General features: G+C 39.0%; 1 protein-coding gene across 1 annotated transcript in view; it reads left to right on the top strand.

The window, feature by feature from the left end:
- Positions 1-16,343, top strand: part of FBLN7 (fibulin 7) — an 80,435-nt gene that overhangs the window by 48,331 nt on the left and 15,761 nt on the right. The window contains exons 3-4 of the mRNA XM_044660773.1: positions 4,531-4,701; positions 15,534-15,659. Of these exons, the coding sequence (XP_044516708.1) occupies positions 4,531-4,701; positions 15,534-15,659 (297 nt within the window). The remainder of the gene's footprint in view (positions 1-4,530; positions 4,702-15,533; positions 15,660-16,343) is intronic.

Here is a 16,343-nt window from a genome sequence, read left to right as displayed (position 1 = left end):
AATGAGACACAGAAAGAAAAGGAAGATGGTGAATCACCAAACCAACTGAACTGTATAATTGTCTGAAAGTTCTACCTTCCTAAAGAGGATGGATCTAGATTTCTTTTAAATAAGGAAGCATTTTCCCCTGCTCCATAGGAGGATTATCCATAGATTCATCTAGAAGAGAGAGTATCCTCTTTTGGGCGACGTAAAAAAAAAAAAAAAAAAAAAAAAGGTAAATCATGGTGGTTGGGGATTCTTTCCTAAGGGTTATTAACATTGGCCCATGATATGAACAATGAAAGGAGGTATGTTACCTGGGATCTGTATCTTTGATATAATGAAGACCTTCCCAAGGCTTAGTGCATGTGTGACCTTGGGCAAGTTCACTGAGACATCCCAGATCTCAGTCTCTTCATTTGCAAAATGAAGGAGATTTGAGCAAGTATCTTCTAAAATACCTTCTACTTTTAAATATGTGAGCCTGCGAGCCTACTGTGTGATTGCCAAATCTCACTATTAATATTCACTTCTGTGATTTTCATGGGGCAAGTGATATTTTCAGAAAGAAGCTAGGATCCCGAGAGACTATGCAGTGATTCCCAAAGTGGGTGCTACCGACCCCTGGTGGGTGCTGTAGCGATCCAGGGAAACAGTGATGGCCACAGGTGCATTTATCTTTCCTATTAATTGCTAGTAAAATTTTAAAAAATTAATTTCCAGGGGGCTAAGTAATATTTTTTTTCTGGAAAGGGGGTGGTAGGCCAAAAAATTTTGGGAACCACTGGACTATGACATCCTGGACAAAAACTGAAGACCTTTACAGTACAGGTGATGTTACACTGGGACGGCTATATGAAGCCTCAAGAGAAAAGTATAAGGGAAAGGAAAAAATAGTTAAGAAAATGGCTGATAAGAAAGGGCTTAGATCCCTGGGACAAGGCTGTAGATACAGTAATGACGAATTTGGCTAGGGATAGAGTAAAGGTAAGGAAGAATATATTTACCCTGTGGCATAATTAAATTAAAGAGGGCTTTAAATTCAAAATGAAAGTGGAGTGGGGCAGGCAGGTGACTCAGTGGATTGAGAATCAGGTCTGGAGGGGTGAGGTCCTGAGTTTGAATCTGACCCCAGACACTTCCTGGCTGTATGACTCTGGGCAAGTCACTTACCTCCAGTTGCCTAGCCCTCACCACTCTTCTGCCTTGGAATTGATACTTAGTATTGATTCTAAGACAGAAGGTAAGAGTCTTCTTAAAAATGGAAGAGGAAGAAGAAAATTTTCACATAAATCCACAATACTCTATATCAGAGGATAAGAAGTAGGAAAGGAAGAATATCAGTCGAGAAGACCCAATAATTCACAGGAGACAATAATCCTTCTGTTCATCAATGCATGGCATATAAGACATTAACAAACTGAACTAGACATCTTCACTCAAGAAAATAAATTCTCCCTCTGAGGTTTTACTGAGATTTGGTGAGATGTGATTCACCGATGACACTGGAGGATACACTTAAAAAGAACTGATTAGATAAAGGAGAAGGTAGAATAACATTCATTGTAGAAGCAGACAAAGAAATTTCAGTCTCCCAGGTGCAACTCTACTGAAGAAGAGGCAGCAGCTTTACTAGGAAGAGCCTTGTCTCCAGAGCCAGAGATTGTAAGTTCAGTCTTGCCTCTGACACTTGACACCTGGGTGATCTTCAACAAGTCATTTATCCTTCTTGAGCCTCAGTTTCTCCTTTATAAATTGAGGATATTGGACCAGATGGCTTCTGAGATCTCTTTGTCCACTCAGCTGCCAAAGTGCACTTCCTAAGGTCAGGTCCCACCATGTCGCCCCTCCTACCTACTTACCCCCTAGTCGATAAACTCCCATGACTCTCTATTACTGCCAGGATCAAATATAAAATCTGTTTGTCATTCAAAGTCTAACCTGACTCCCCCATCTTTCTAGTCATCTTTTATCTTATATCTACCCCACACCTCATGTATTCTGGCCTCCTTGCTATTCTTTGAATAAGATACTCGTAGCATTTCCACTGGCTTTCTACCATGCTTGGAATCATCTCCCTTCTCATCTCAGACTCTTGGCTTCCTTCAAGTCCCAGATAAAATCTCATCTTCTTTAGCAAGTCTTTCCTGATTCCCTTTAATGCTAATGCCTTTCCTTAGTGGATGATCTCCAATTTATCCTTTACATAGATGAATTTATCCATTGATATTTAAACCTATATTACCTCTATCTCTATCTATCTATCTATCTATCTATCTATCTATCTATCTATCTATCTATCTATCTATCTATCTATGTCTCTCTCTCTCTCTCTCTCTCTCTCTCTCTCTCTCTCTCTCTCTCTCTCTCTCTCTCTCTCCTCTCTCTCTCTCTTTTTTCTCTAGCCAATATATCCAAGTGGCAAGATTTGAATGGATGTCTTCCTGACCTTGATACCAGCTACCTCTTCCCTCATATTCCTCACATATTAGGAATTTAATAAATGTTTGTAATAAAACAGCTAGCATTTATATAGTGACTTACTTTTAGTATTTACATTATTACTCCATTTTACAAAAGAAGAAACTCAAGGTAAGTCATATACCCCCAGTAACACAGCTAGTAAAAATGTGAAGCAGGTCTTCCTGACTAAGATCAGCACTCTATCCTCTATATTATCAAGTTGTTTGTATTCAGTTGAATTTTTCTGAATCTGATCAAATCGCCATTAATGACTTCCCTCAAATAGGATGTCCTATGCTTTTCCCCAGCTTTGGTGTCATTTAACATCCTGAGAATAGCAAAACTACTGGCATATTCTGTTAAATAAAGCTGTTAATTGTTCTCTTGAAAATTTTAAGTGAAATGGCATTATGGCAGAAGTTGGTTTCATAAGAAAATATGTCTATGGGTAATTAACAAAATTAGAGCAACATCTTTGAAACATTATCGTGGTGTTTGGGTATGATACATTAATGGCATTATTCCAAAACAATGTTGGTTGTAAGTATGTTATTTGAGCTATGTTTGCCTATATATTGCTCTCGGTATGCCCAGCCCTTTCAAATGCTCCGTAATTTGTAGCCAAGAAAACTGGGTAGGCATTAACAAATTGCCCAGAACTATCCAAGGATATATACCTAACAAGACCATCTCCTCACCCCCACCCCATGGCAAGAGCAGCTGCATTCTAAGACCATTCCCAGGAATGTTTCTGGGCCATTCCTTCTCTAATTGGGGCTACTCAGATATAAAAAGCACAACATTTGTAAACAATGCACTTTCCTTTGCCAGTGATGACACATCTTTGTGCTCAAGATCCCTCTTCAGGATCTAATTTCTTTATTCCTTTATTTATTATTATATTTTCAGGAAGTCTTTTCTATTTACAATTATAATAAGTAGGAGTCAGTGTGTTTGTATAATTTAAAGATCAATAGACTCTGGAGCATAAAACCTGGATTCCAGTCCTCAGTTCACTAACTAGCTGTGTGGCTTTGGACAAGTCCCTTAACCTCTTTGGGTGGGTGGGTGGGGTTGGCCCTCTTTGTGATTTAATGATTCCAATAATGGTTTCTTTTATTCTGAATAGGAATTCAAGACATTCCTTTTATAGGGTTTCATTTGCCTTCATGTGAGGATGTGTGTGTTAGGGGCAGATCATAGGAAACTATTCTTAATTCCCCTTTATGGTTGAGGAAATAGATGTAAACAATTGAAACAATGTGACCAAGACCATCATATCTAATCTCTATAGTATTAGAAGACAAAAATACTGCCATGTCCCAAATAAAATTTGAGTATACCTGGTGACTCTTGTTCAAGGCAGTAGAATGAAGCCCAAACAGCTTAACCAATTGTAAAATGGGAATAATAAAATCACTTATCTTACAAAGTTGTTTTTGAAGGTCAAATGAGATAACATATATAAAGTACCTTGTAAACCTTAAAGGTTGATATAAATGCTAGCTGCCACTACTATTAATACTATTTATTAGTAGTAATATAAGAATTTCATATTGACATTATCATTTGCTACTATTATTATTATCATTCTTATCATTATCCCTACTGGATTTAAATTTATTTGTTTTGACAAATTACACTGCAATTTGGGGGAAATTTCCTAATACTTGAAGCCGTGGTAAGTAGTAGGTCCTTCCTCATGAGAGATCTTCAGATAAAGGTCTGATGGCCACTTGTCAAGTGTATTGCACTTGTTCTGGATGAGATGCTCTAAATGAACTCTGAGGTCAACCTTAGAGCCAGAATCCCTCTCAGCTCTGGGATTCTGTGGGTCAAATCTAATTTCCTAATCATTCTCACATTCTCAAACTCAGGGACAAAACCTTCATTTCTATCTTTTCACAGAATTAAAAGCATTTTGCCTGATGAACCTAGAAATCAGTTTCCATAGATTTGCAGAGAAGACCCACCTTCTCATTCCTTCTTTGAACCTGTAGAACTAACTTCAGACCCAGCTTTATCCTACATTCTCTTGGGATATAAATCATCACACAAGTAATTTTGTCTCTGTTCCTTTTGTAGTCTCCTGTCCTGCGCTGGAAGCTCCACCCAATGGGAGAAAGTTTGGCAGCAAGTACTTTGTGGACCATGAAGTCCATTTCACCTGTAATCCTGGTTTCCACCTGATTGGCCCCAGTAGTCTCCTCTGTCAGCCCAATGGCAACTGGACAGGCAACAGACCTGAGTGCAAAGGTATCACTTTCTGTCTTCACATGGCTAGGGTTTGTATCGCCCCATTGCCTATACTTGGGTTACCTGCTCACAAGCTTATAAATGAATTTAGAGATAGGTAAATAACATATTGACTATCCTACCAATATAAAGCATGAATCAATAGTAATTGGAGCACAAATAGTAGAATTCTTTTGTCTTCTTGACTTTCAGACCTTTGTAAATTGAATGAGAAAGGGGTGCATGCTTCTTTGCTCTTTATTTCTTCCCTTACTCATCTTCCTCTTGCCCTTCAAGAAACAAAGAGACTTTCCACGTGGCAAATATGCTCTTGTTGTTTCCAGTTTGGGAAAGAATGAATGAATGGAGGCCAGCTAGGTGGCTCAGTAGATTTTGAGTTCCAGGAGAACAGCTAGATGGCTCAGTAGACTGAGATTCAGGCATAAAGATGAGAGGTCCTGGGTTCAAATTTGACTCTAGACATTTCCTACCTGGGCAAGTAATTTAACTTTACCACTCTTCTTTCTTTATCACTCTTCTGTCTTGAAACCAATATATAACATTGATTCTAAGATGGAAGGTAAGAATTAAAAAGAAAAAATGAATGAATGAATAACAAAATATTTATTAAGTGCCATTGTAAGTTTTGGCGATATAAATGAAAAAAGTTATGCAGTCATGGTCTCCAGAAGTTCACACTCTATAAATACAAAACATAAGAGAAAGTTTAGCTTATCTGTGGTCATTACACCTGAGATGGAGGAGTGGTTCATGAAGCCTTGCGATATCAATTTGCTACATGCCTTTTACATGCAAATCCCAGCAGAGATCCTGGACTTCAATAGAATATGTAAAAGTAGACATGGAAAAAGCTTATTCCTTCTTTTTCTCTGCTTAAAGGAGATAGAATTCTTTTTCTTTTCTTTTTTTTAAACCCTTACTAGTTGGGCTTGGAATCAATACTGTGTGTTGGTTCCAAGAAGAGTAGTAAGGACTAGGCAATGGGAGTAAGTGATTTGCCCAAGGTCACACAAGGTAAGAGGTGTCTAAGGTCAGATTTGAACCTAGGTCCTTCTGTTTCTAGGCCTGGCTCTCAGTCCACTGAGCCACCCAGCTGTCCCAGAGATAGAATTCTTCAAAGTGTGCTAGGAAGAGCTATCCTTTGAAATGGGGGTGTCCATTTTGGATGAACCTTTGGCTTCACTTTAAAAAAAAAACAAAAACCTTTACCTTCCACCTTAGAATCAATACTATGTATTGGTTCCAAAGCAGAAGAACAGTAAGGTCTAGGCAATGGGGGTTAAGTAACTTGCCCAGGGTCATATAAGTAGGAAGTGTCTGAGACCAGATTTGAATACAGGACCTCCTATCTCTAGGCCTGGCTCTCAATCCACTGAGCTACGCAGCTGCCCCCTGTGCTTTACTTTTCAAAGACTCAGAAATTAGGCAGGGAATTTTCTTCCATAGATTGTTTGATATTACAAAGTTTACAGAGTTCTGGTTTATTAGATGTGATCCCAAACCTTCACAGAAATTTAAATGTAAAAACTGATAGACACATAGATATTACAAATAACTATTGATTACATTAAATAATTCACAAACAACTTAGACTGTTGTAAGTAAACTGAATATATATCAACATATTTCCAGCTTTGGGTAGGGGTTGGATTAGATAACCATTAAGTTGCCTTTCAAATCTTAAATTCTTAGTTCATACTTGTATATGTGGTACATATAAAGTTTATAAAGTTATATAAATATTATATATATATATTAGTATATGTAATATATATACTAATAATTTGTGAACTAAGGTTCTATTCATCCTTATTTTGGAAAGGCTAATAATTTGTTGGTTGAGGTACCATCATACAAAAGTATTAGTTGACTTGTCAGTCTTTTCAAAAGTCAAATGGTTGAAATTCAATTGTATAGAAATTCAAATACATTTTAATTTATTCCTAGCCTCAGTCAAAGCTAAATGTCTATATGAAGCAAAGGATTCAAATTTAAATATTCTCTAAGCGTGGCTGAGAACAAGACAAGAAGAAGCTTCAAAGCTGTAGTCTTAGATAAGATTTGAATACTTCTCATCTAGGGTCAGTACTCCTCAGTGGTTAGCATTCTTAGCAAGCTGACTAATTTAGGACCCTTCCTTCCTGCTCGGCCACTGATCAAAATAGACCAGCAGGACTCCAACCCAAGATCTATTTCTCACCTGGTACAAAGGGGCAGAGCATGACTGCTTTGGTTCATTCCAAATGGATAGCTTCTAAAGGACCACATAGAAAGAAATCCAAGATCATAAAGTGGTTGGTATTCCATGACACAGGAAGCAGTAGATTCCCTGAATACCATGATCCTATTTAAGCTTCCAAGGTGTGAAACCACACAGGGTTTTTGTGACAATAATTTGTCTCCATTTAGGGGCGGGGAATTTCTGTCTGATTCTTTTTTTGTCTTTTAAAAAAAAGCAGCAATATTTGACTATCTATCATTCTCTTCATAGTGCCTATGTTTAGAATTTAGTTCTTTTCTTTTGTTAAAACCCTTACGTTTTTGTCTTAGAATCAATACTAAGTATTGGTTCCAAGGCAGAAGAGTAGTAAAGGTTAGGCAACTGGAGTTAAGTGGCTTGCCCAGGGTCACACAGTAAGGAATTGTTTGAGGAGGTCAAATTTGAACCCAGGACCTCCTGTCTCTAGGCCTGACTCTCTATCCCCTAAACCACCTAGCTGTTCCTATAATTTAATTCTTATGTCCAGTTATTGAGGGTAGAAGGGTGAGGGCAAGGATTTTACTACTAAGCAGTTTCCAGGAAAGGGACCCTAGAATCTAAGAAACAGCTTTGCATTCATTTCATTTTCTATATCAAGTTGACCCTTGTAAGATGGAAAAGGGGTTTTTTGATTGGATATAATATTTAAAGGTGTGGTCGCCAAGGAACTGAATAAATACCAATTCCTAAAATGATTTTAGTAGTTCATTTATAAAATATAGGAGAGAGTGGAAGTAGAGAGATGAGAAGAGGGTAGAGTAAGAGATCTAGTTTAAAGAACTAGACTAGGTCTAAGGAAGAGATTTAAGAACAGTCTCACCAAGTCCAAGGTCCCAGCCAGAGTTCTTCCAAGTCCAAGCCACAAACAAGAAGACGTAAAAAGCTGAGCCCTGGAAGTTCTCTTAATTTATCCAGGCCATTTCTTTTGTCACTTCCTGTGTCTTCCTCTTAGTTTACGTGTCCAAGCACAATAGATACTTTTCTTAGGACTGCCTAGGAGGCAGTCAGTCAATTCTGATTCATCATCCATTTTTGCACACTTGGGTCACAGACCTCCCCCACTTGTAAGTTAAGTGGGGTTGTTTACACTTTTGGTGATTAGATTTAAGAAAGGACAAGGTAGATTTAATCTCATTATCACACCCTGGATACTTTGTGTTCAGGGACTTCACAGGGGAAGAAAAGCGATTTTTGGATGAATTAACTTTAAAATTAATCAGAATTGATTTCATAACCTGTAATATCAATAATACTGAAGAAACTGGCAAGATACATTAATACTAACCTAGCTTCCTCTCACCCTGCCCCCAAATACCTATGGAAAGATGCCTCTCTGGCAGCGTATGACTGATCCAACTTGGCAGAGAAGAAAATTACATATAATTACACCCTGTTAAAAATAATTTAGTGGGTAGAGGTTGGCTCCATGATGGAGAGCAGACATTTGGCATCTTAAATGTCCAACAGATTTTTTTCCCTTTCATTCCTCTGAAAGCTATGTTTGTAAAATCCAGGGCCTGCCTAAAGCTGGTCTATAATAGCCCTAGCAGTTGTCCCCCTGAAAAAATGACAAATTGAGATACCCAAGAGAAACACAGATTAATCTTTATATCACTGCTTCATTCTTTTTAAAAAGTCAGCACTGGCAATGGAAAGGGGTGATCCTTGCTCCAACCCTAACCCAAGATTCTTTGTCTTCTTTTACCCAGTATGCCTTTCCTTCTTTAAACATTAACTCAGCAAATGTTTGTTGTGTGAATACTTTAGTATTGTTATTTTGAGAAAGCATTTATTGAACACCCACTATATGTCAGGTAATCTACTCTAGAGAAATTCTAGAGAAACAAAGAGAAAAATGAAAGTCTTTGCTTTCATTGAGCATATGTTCTAATAGAGAGATATTCAGGGTGTTCAGGGAAGACTAGTCCCTCTTGTGTGAGGATTTGCCGAGCTCTTTATTTTCAGGGCTGATTTCCTCCTTTGATGTCCACCTGCCATCTAGCTCACACCTATGGCTCTGAGGAGTTGTCTCATAAACAGCAGCCACTCTCCCAGGAAACCATCCTGGCACATGGTTGAGAGTAACCAACTTGCTCAGATCTGTAGTGGGTGTGTATCCCAAGCATGTGAAGTTTTCCCCATTTCCCCCATGGAATTGGCAGATAAGAACGATTTGTTCTGATGACTAAGAAGGCAGGGTCTGTGGAGCACTTGGAGCTTCATTAGACTCCAAAGAAGCCAAGGTCATCCACTTCATCCTGCACCATGACCAGTCATCTTGACTTTCATCTTGCTACTGGATGTCAATGACTCTGGAGTGAGGTTGATGTCTTTGTGCAACTTTGGCTCACTTAAATCTAATTTATACTCAAGTCAATAGGCACCACCCAGAGCATTTTATGATTTTACATTTACTGTTTTGCTATTTAATTATTTTATTATTTTACTATCTCAAAAGTCCTTTGGCAACAGGCAAGTGACCAAATAGCAGGTGTGGATATACTGGGAGCTTTAGTTACAATCCTGCATATAGTGGATCAGGGAATAGGGTTGTCTTCTCATTGAGATTCAGGCAGCTCCCTGAGTGTCTGTAGAGCCTTTTTTAAGGATTGCACTGCTTACCTGCTGGTGCAAAGAAAGAGGTAGAAAAGGTGTCCTTAAAAAAAAATAAACAAAAAAAAAACCCCTTGAAGCCATTTGTTTTACCTAAACTTTGGCCTGTTTACTGGAGCAGATAGGAATCTTACTTTGTGGTCAAAATATGAAAAAAAGTACAAAAACTTTTGAGAAGTTGATTCCACTCATCATTGTAAAGGCTACAAGTCAAGACTAAAGTGGAGGGACAGTTGGTGCATGACTTTCTTTTCAAAGATGATTGTGTACACAATGCAACCACTGAGATGCAACAGAGGACGAATTGATTCTCTGCCACTTGGGCCAGTTTTGGCCTTACAATAAACATGAAGAAAGCAGAGATTCTTCACCAACCAGTACTGCATTGTCCACATGTAGAACCATTAGTTATAGTTACATATCAATAACTCCAAGTATTATATTTTATAAAGTCTATTAATAATCACTTCAAATAGAAGAAATAAAAAGGAAATAGAAGTATAAAAACCTAATTATCTAACAGAAATAAGACCATGTGAGTAAATTCTCCTGCCATTCACCTCATACCACCTCTCCAAAGGGCAATCAGGGGAAGAGATAGAGGTGGGGCTACCCAAAATTTATACCCTCTCTACGTTAGCACGTAATGTGAGAAGGAACATGGGATGCTGAGAATTGTAGTTGTAGGGTTCAAACTGTAATTACACAAAATAAAATATATAACTATTTTTAATGCTATGGGTAAATTCACTTACCTTGGCCACATACATAATGAGGTGAATGCACTCATTGCCAGAACTAGCTCAGTGTTTGAGAGGCTCCCAAAGAAAGTGTGGGAGAGAAGAGATCTGATGGTCTACAGGGTCATTGTGTTGACCTCATTGTTTTCTGCCTGTGAAACCTGGAGAGTCTACTAATGCAATGCCAGGAAATTGGATCACTTCCATTTGAATTGTCTCATGAAGATTCTGAAGATCATCTGGCAAGATAAGGTACCAGACACTGAGGTCCTTTCCAGAGATGAACTGCCAAGCATTCAGACTTCATTGCAGAGAGCACAACTCCATTGAGCTGGCCACATTTTTTGAATGCTAAACATGTTTGCCTAAAAGACTATTTTACAGAGAATTCACATAAGGCAAGCACTCACATGGAGGTCAGAAGAAACGATACAAGGACACTCTCAAGAATTCTTGTGTCAACTATAAGTTATAGAAGACCTTGGCTCAGGACCATCCTGCATGGCATAGCCACAACAACCAAGGTACTATATTTTATGAGCAAAGCAGAATTGCAGTAGATGCAAAGAAACACGAGGTGAGCAAATTTAGAAACATCCCCAGCCCAAATTTTCATATAGGCTATTTGTGCCTGCCCTGTGGTAGAGACCTTCTGAGATTGTTCTCATCTGATCAGCCACAGTCAGATACCTTGTATAGTAACTCGAACATAGTGATATAATTTTGGTCCCCTTCAAATACGAAGGATAACAACCACAATTCTAATGGAGGACAATGTCATATAAATATATAATAGTCTGGTGGCCAAAGAAGGGAGTGTTTAACTCAGAAATCACAGGGATAGTGAGTGGAACCATTGCACAATCCATGGTCATAAACTTTCCAGAAGCAGTGGTAGGATTGGCTTGATAACTGTTTTCAAAACAAGAGAAGGAAAGTGAGAGAGGAAAAGGAAAAGCAGGACATCTGGAGTAGATGGTATAATGGATGACTAGCTAGCTAGACAGACAAAACATTTATTATTAAACACTGAGTGGTAAGTGTCAACATCAATTTGAATCCAGGTTTTCTGATTTTAAATACAAAACTATTTCCTTTGCATGGATTCAGCATGGGATAAAGCCATAGGGCTCCTCATTCCTAAATTCTCATTCTGATGTCTTTGTGACCCTCTTTTTAGTCATTTAAGTACTTTCCTTCCAGGTGCTGATACATCATGTTGCCTTCAACAATTCCTTTTTTAACTTTATATAGAGCAAAGAACAGAGAAAGGATTGAACTAGGAAGGATTTGTGTTCAGGTCCTGCAAATCATAGAATGACTAATTTCCAGAGATGTTGTTGTTGATCTGCCTTAGTGAATGGAATTTCCCTACTTGGAGTTACTTACACTTATAAAAACATGTGGCTAGAACAGCCACCCTCCCCCAATGTGAGAATTTTAAGAAAACTTTCTCATGCATCTCAAAGCTCTTTGATTGATGCTATTCCAATGACTGGAGTAGAGATGTGTATTTATCAAGCATTTAAGTGCCTACTATGTACGGGCATTGTAATAAGTGCTGAGGATACAAAGAAAAGGAAAAAAAAATATTACCTCATAGTCCCTGCTCTCAAGGAGCTCATAGTCTAATGGGGGACACAACATGCAAAGAGCTTTGTCCAAATAGGGTATGGAAGGAGTAGGGAGGGAACAGGGAGAAGGCTGCTTAAAAAATGAGAACGATTCAAACCAACAGCAACAGCAAAACATCACTATGTCTCCATTGATATTTCAAGGAGTTGTGATTTCACCTGTGTGGGTACTCCCTCCATAGATGCAGATTGCTACCCCTCCATACCTTTATACATAGTTTAATAATGAATTGCTATGCCTCTTTCTCACCTCAAAAAACAAACAAACAAAAAAACACGTTCTTCTGCCCAGACTTCAAGTGCCAAGTCTCTCCAAATTCATTTAGACTGGTCCTCTGAGAGAAGACAGACTGTTGTCAAGCCTGTGTTTGACGCCCTCTCAGCTATGTGGGACCTGCCAGAGCTTGTATTCCATGGGCACAGCCTTCAAAACCCAGGGTAAGTCAGCCTTGGAAAACCGAGCCAGTGGAATGCAAAAGCTGCAAGAAAGCAAATAATTCAATAAAGTCAACCATGACACCAGACCACTTGCTGCTTTGCCCTCCTACCTACTAAGTTGAGTACTTGGTGCCATGTCAGATGCCTGTGCTATTAACATTCATCTGTCCATCCGGAGAATAAGGAGTTACTTGAGATCTCTGAAAATTGCTAAGCATTTCGCCACATCCTGCCGTCTTCTCTTGTCTGACATGCTAAAAGGAGAGCTTAGCTGGGCCACAGAGACCCCTCGACCTCCCAGGGCTGCTGCAGGGGAGCCGAGGAATGAGGAGGATAAGAAGCACAAAAGGATTATATCGTGTCTACTAGAAAAGCCAGAGGCCAAGAGGGACTTAGGATGAAGTCAGTGGGCCATTAAATTCTCCCTGACTTCTTGGAAAGATAAGGAATAGAGGGAGTCTTTATGATGCCTTTCATGAAATGAAAATTCTTGGCAACCAGCTCCAGAGGGGAAAATATTACATTCTGTCCCCAAACACCTGTGCAGTGGCTGAACCTGGCATTCCAATAAGGAGCCGGTCGTTATCTGGCATTCGCTCCTCATTCAGGTGCGGCCGTGGCTCACCGCTTCCCCCCCTCTCCAGAGCAAGAAAAGGACGGCGGAGCCGAGGTCCTCCTGGGGGTCAAGTTGAAGGACGTTGGGGTTAATACTTTTGGCTTTCTGTCAATTTCTTCATGGTCTAGCAGGCGGCCAGTATTTAGACTATGCTGTTGGGATGTATATGAGTAGGAACAGAGGCATTCCTAGCTCTGTGGAATTTGCTGACTGTCTTCATAGACATTCCTTGGTAGTGGTGAGATGGGTAACATAAATCATGGGGAATAGATGAAACCAGGGCTTAGGTTAATAAGAAGTTGAAAGCATTCTTTCCCCCAAAGATGGGTATCAAAGCTGAAAACACGTTTTGGAATTTTTCTTTCCATTGTTAAAAACATTAACATAATTTTCTTCATAATTTAGATGAAGCTTCATTTTTTTTAAACTCTTCCCCATCTATGTAAAGTCCTTCTTATTTCACAGAAGTCCTTCTTATTTCGCCTTAGTGCTATGGCTTTCCTTCTATTAACGTCAATTTGACTTTTATATGTTTTGTTTGTATTCAGTTGCTTTCATGTTGTCTCCCTGTTGGCGTGAGATCCTTGAGGGAAGGGACAGTGGTTTTGCCCTTTTTTTTGTATTTCTAGTGTTTAGGCTAGGGCCTGGTCCATAATAGGTACTAAAAAAATGCTTATGATTGAATGAATCCAGACAAATATCAAGGCTCTTTTAGCAATTAGGTTATTCAGGCATGACTTGACCTGGATAGCTTCTGAGACCCTTTCCAGCTCTGAAATTCTGTGCTTTCCTAAAACCACAGGGTCATAAATTTAGACCTGGAAAGAATCAAACAACTGTTAAAGCAACACTAACGCCTTGCATTTGGTTAATAATATAAAATGGTTTCTTCCTCATGATCCCTTTGAGACAAGTGTATTGGGGGAGCACAAGTCCGTCAAAGTGCCAAGCACTGTGCTTAATGCTGCTGAACTTTATAGCATCATATCTTTTAGTTTAGAAGGGAAGGAAGGAGAAAGAGGAAAATTTTGGCATCTGGACAGAGGGTAACACCTGGAAATGGAATGTACATTGAGTTTGAAGTCACAGTATTTGAGTTTGATTATTAGCACAAACTTTGGCAAGTTACTTAGCCTGCCTGGGTCTCAGTTTCCTTATCTGTAAAATGAGAACATTGGTGACCATGAAGCAGGAATCTTTTTTTCACCCTTTTCTAAGTTTTTTTCTTGTCACATGGAGTGACTTACATATGACTATATTCCCTGTCCTGTGGAAAATTTTTGTATATATTTAAGTTTCAGAGAAGCATAGATCATCAAGGAGAAACTTTGAGTAAGATGACTGTTTCTTTTGTGTGCCTATTTCTTGTGAACAGCCCTTGTGTGTGTTGGCCAGTGATATTGTTTCCTTTTTGGTTGGAGAGAAAAGCAGCAAAATTGACAAGATAAATAACTGGACACAGAAGAAATTAGAAAAGTGCAAGGCGTTAGCCTAGCTTTAAAAATTATTAGATTCCTTCCAGGTTTAAATTTATGATCCCATGGTTTCAGGAAAGCACCGAATTTCAGAGTTGAAAAAGACCTCAGAAGCTATCCAGGTCAGGTCATGCCTGAATAATAATGCCTTCTATAACGTACTCCACAAATAATCTAGTGAAGGGAACCCACTATCTCATAAGGCAGCATATTCCCATTTTGATAGCTATAAACAGGATATTTTTCTTTCTTTTCTAAAAACAAACAACCCTTACTTTTTTATCTTAGTATCATTTCTAAGCCAGAAGTTGGATTATATGGTCAGGGAAGTTATTTGTGCCAATCATCCACTCCTGTACCTTCTCCTTCTCAAACAACTCTACCTTTGGCCAAATTTCTTTTTAGCCTTATACTGAATACCACTGCTTAAGTTTGAACCATCTCAGAAAGCAATTGGAAAGCTGACTTTATCAAGACTTTACAAAATTAGGGGCAGCTTGGTGGCTCAGTGGATAGAGAGCCAGGCCTAGAGATAGGAAGTCCTGGGTTCAAATGTGGCCTCAAACACTTCCTGGCTGTGTGACCCTGGGTTGTCCCTTAACTCCAATTGCCTAGCCTTTACCACTCTTCTGCCTTGGAACCAATAATTAGTATTGATTCTAAGATGGAAGATAAAGATTTTTTTTAAGACTTTACCAAAGTACAAGGCAAATTTTTAAATATAAGCTATAAAAGTCTTAGACCTTTTCCTTTGCATCTTGGGAAAGAAAGATGGGGGAGGGAAAAGGGAGTTCACTGGTGAGGCAATAAAAATTGATTTCCCACTTGCTGGTCACTCACTGGAAAGCATGATAGGACATGTTTGCTGGATGCTTTCTCAAACTGATGAAGTTCATCTTGTTATTGGGGAAGGGGATGTCAGCAGCATACTGGCATTTGTGCCAAAGAAAACTGACCCACGTGCCAATATGTGGTGGGGTTTCTGACACCTGTGTTAATCTAGTCATTTTCAGGGCCAAAATCTCATTATTCGTAAAAATAATTTTTTTTTCTTAGACATCAGTGAATGCGCAAGCCATCCTTGTCAAAATGGTGGAACATGTGTGGAAGGAGTCAATCAATACAAGTGCACGTGTCCACAAGGATGGACTGGGAACAACTGTCAGCACCAGACTCAGACAGGTAGGTAGCAGATTTGAGAGTGGGAAAAAAGAGCAAGAAATTGGAAATGAAAGGTATCAGTCCTAGATCTCCAAACCACTGACTTTCTTGTGTATTCTTGTTCATGCTTGGAGTCTTGGAATTCTCTTGCTATGTTACCTGTTGTCTTCCTCTATGTTTCCCAAAGGCTTGTCTTATGTGGAATGGTAATTCAGCCGTTCTCTTTTCTAGCACTAAAGTCACATTTCTGTTTTCTATCAGAAGGTAGAAGTGGGAAGGCTATACAATTATCTGCAAATTTCCTAGAATGTGAGTTTTGCCTGATGTAATCAATGTTACCTTTAAAGGATCAACATTCATGCTTCCAGTTAAATAGCGTCTCCTCTATAATCTTCCTATCATATCTAGTGATATCTGAAGCTCCTTCCTGAAACAGCAGAGACTAGGTGATGGGAAGTGCCCTACTCAGAATTTTGTCAGTTTAGTGAGGGCTAAGATATGTTACTGATTGCTCATTTTCCTTTCACTCTTCAAACTCTGACACCAGCAAAGTGTGTATATGACGAGATAGAAGAGAGACAGAGACAGAGACAGAGAGAGACAGAGAGAGAGACAGAGAAAGAGAGAGAGAGAGACAGAGAGAGAGAGAGAGAGAGAGACAGACAGACAGACAGACAGACAGACAGACAGAGAGACAGACAGACA

This window comes from Gracilinanus agilis, chromosome 2 (assembly GCF_016433145.1).
Source record: "Gracilinanus agilis isolate LMUSP501 chromosome 2, AgileGrace, whole genome shotgun sequence".
NCBI lineage: Eukaryota > Metazoa > Chordata > Mammalia > Didelphimorphia > Didelphidae > Gracilinanus > Gracilinanus agilis.
The sequence above is the reverse complement of the archived record's forward strand: the minus strand, read 5'-3'. Positions and strand labels throughout refer to the sequence as shown.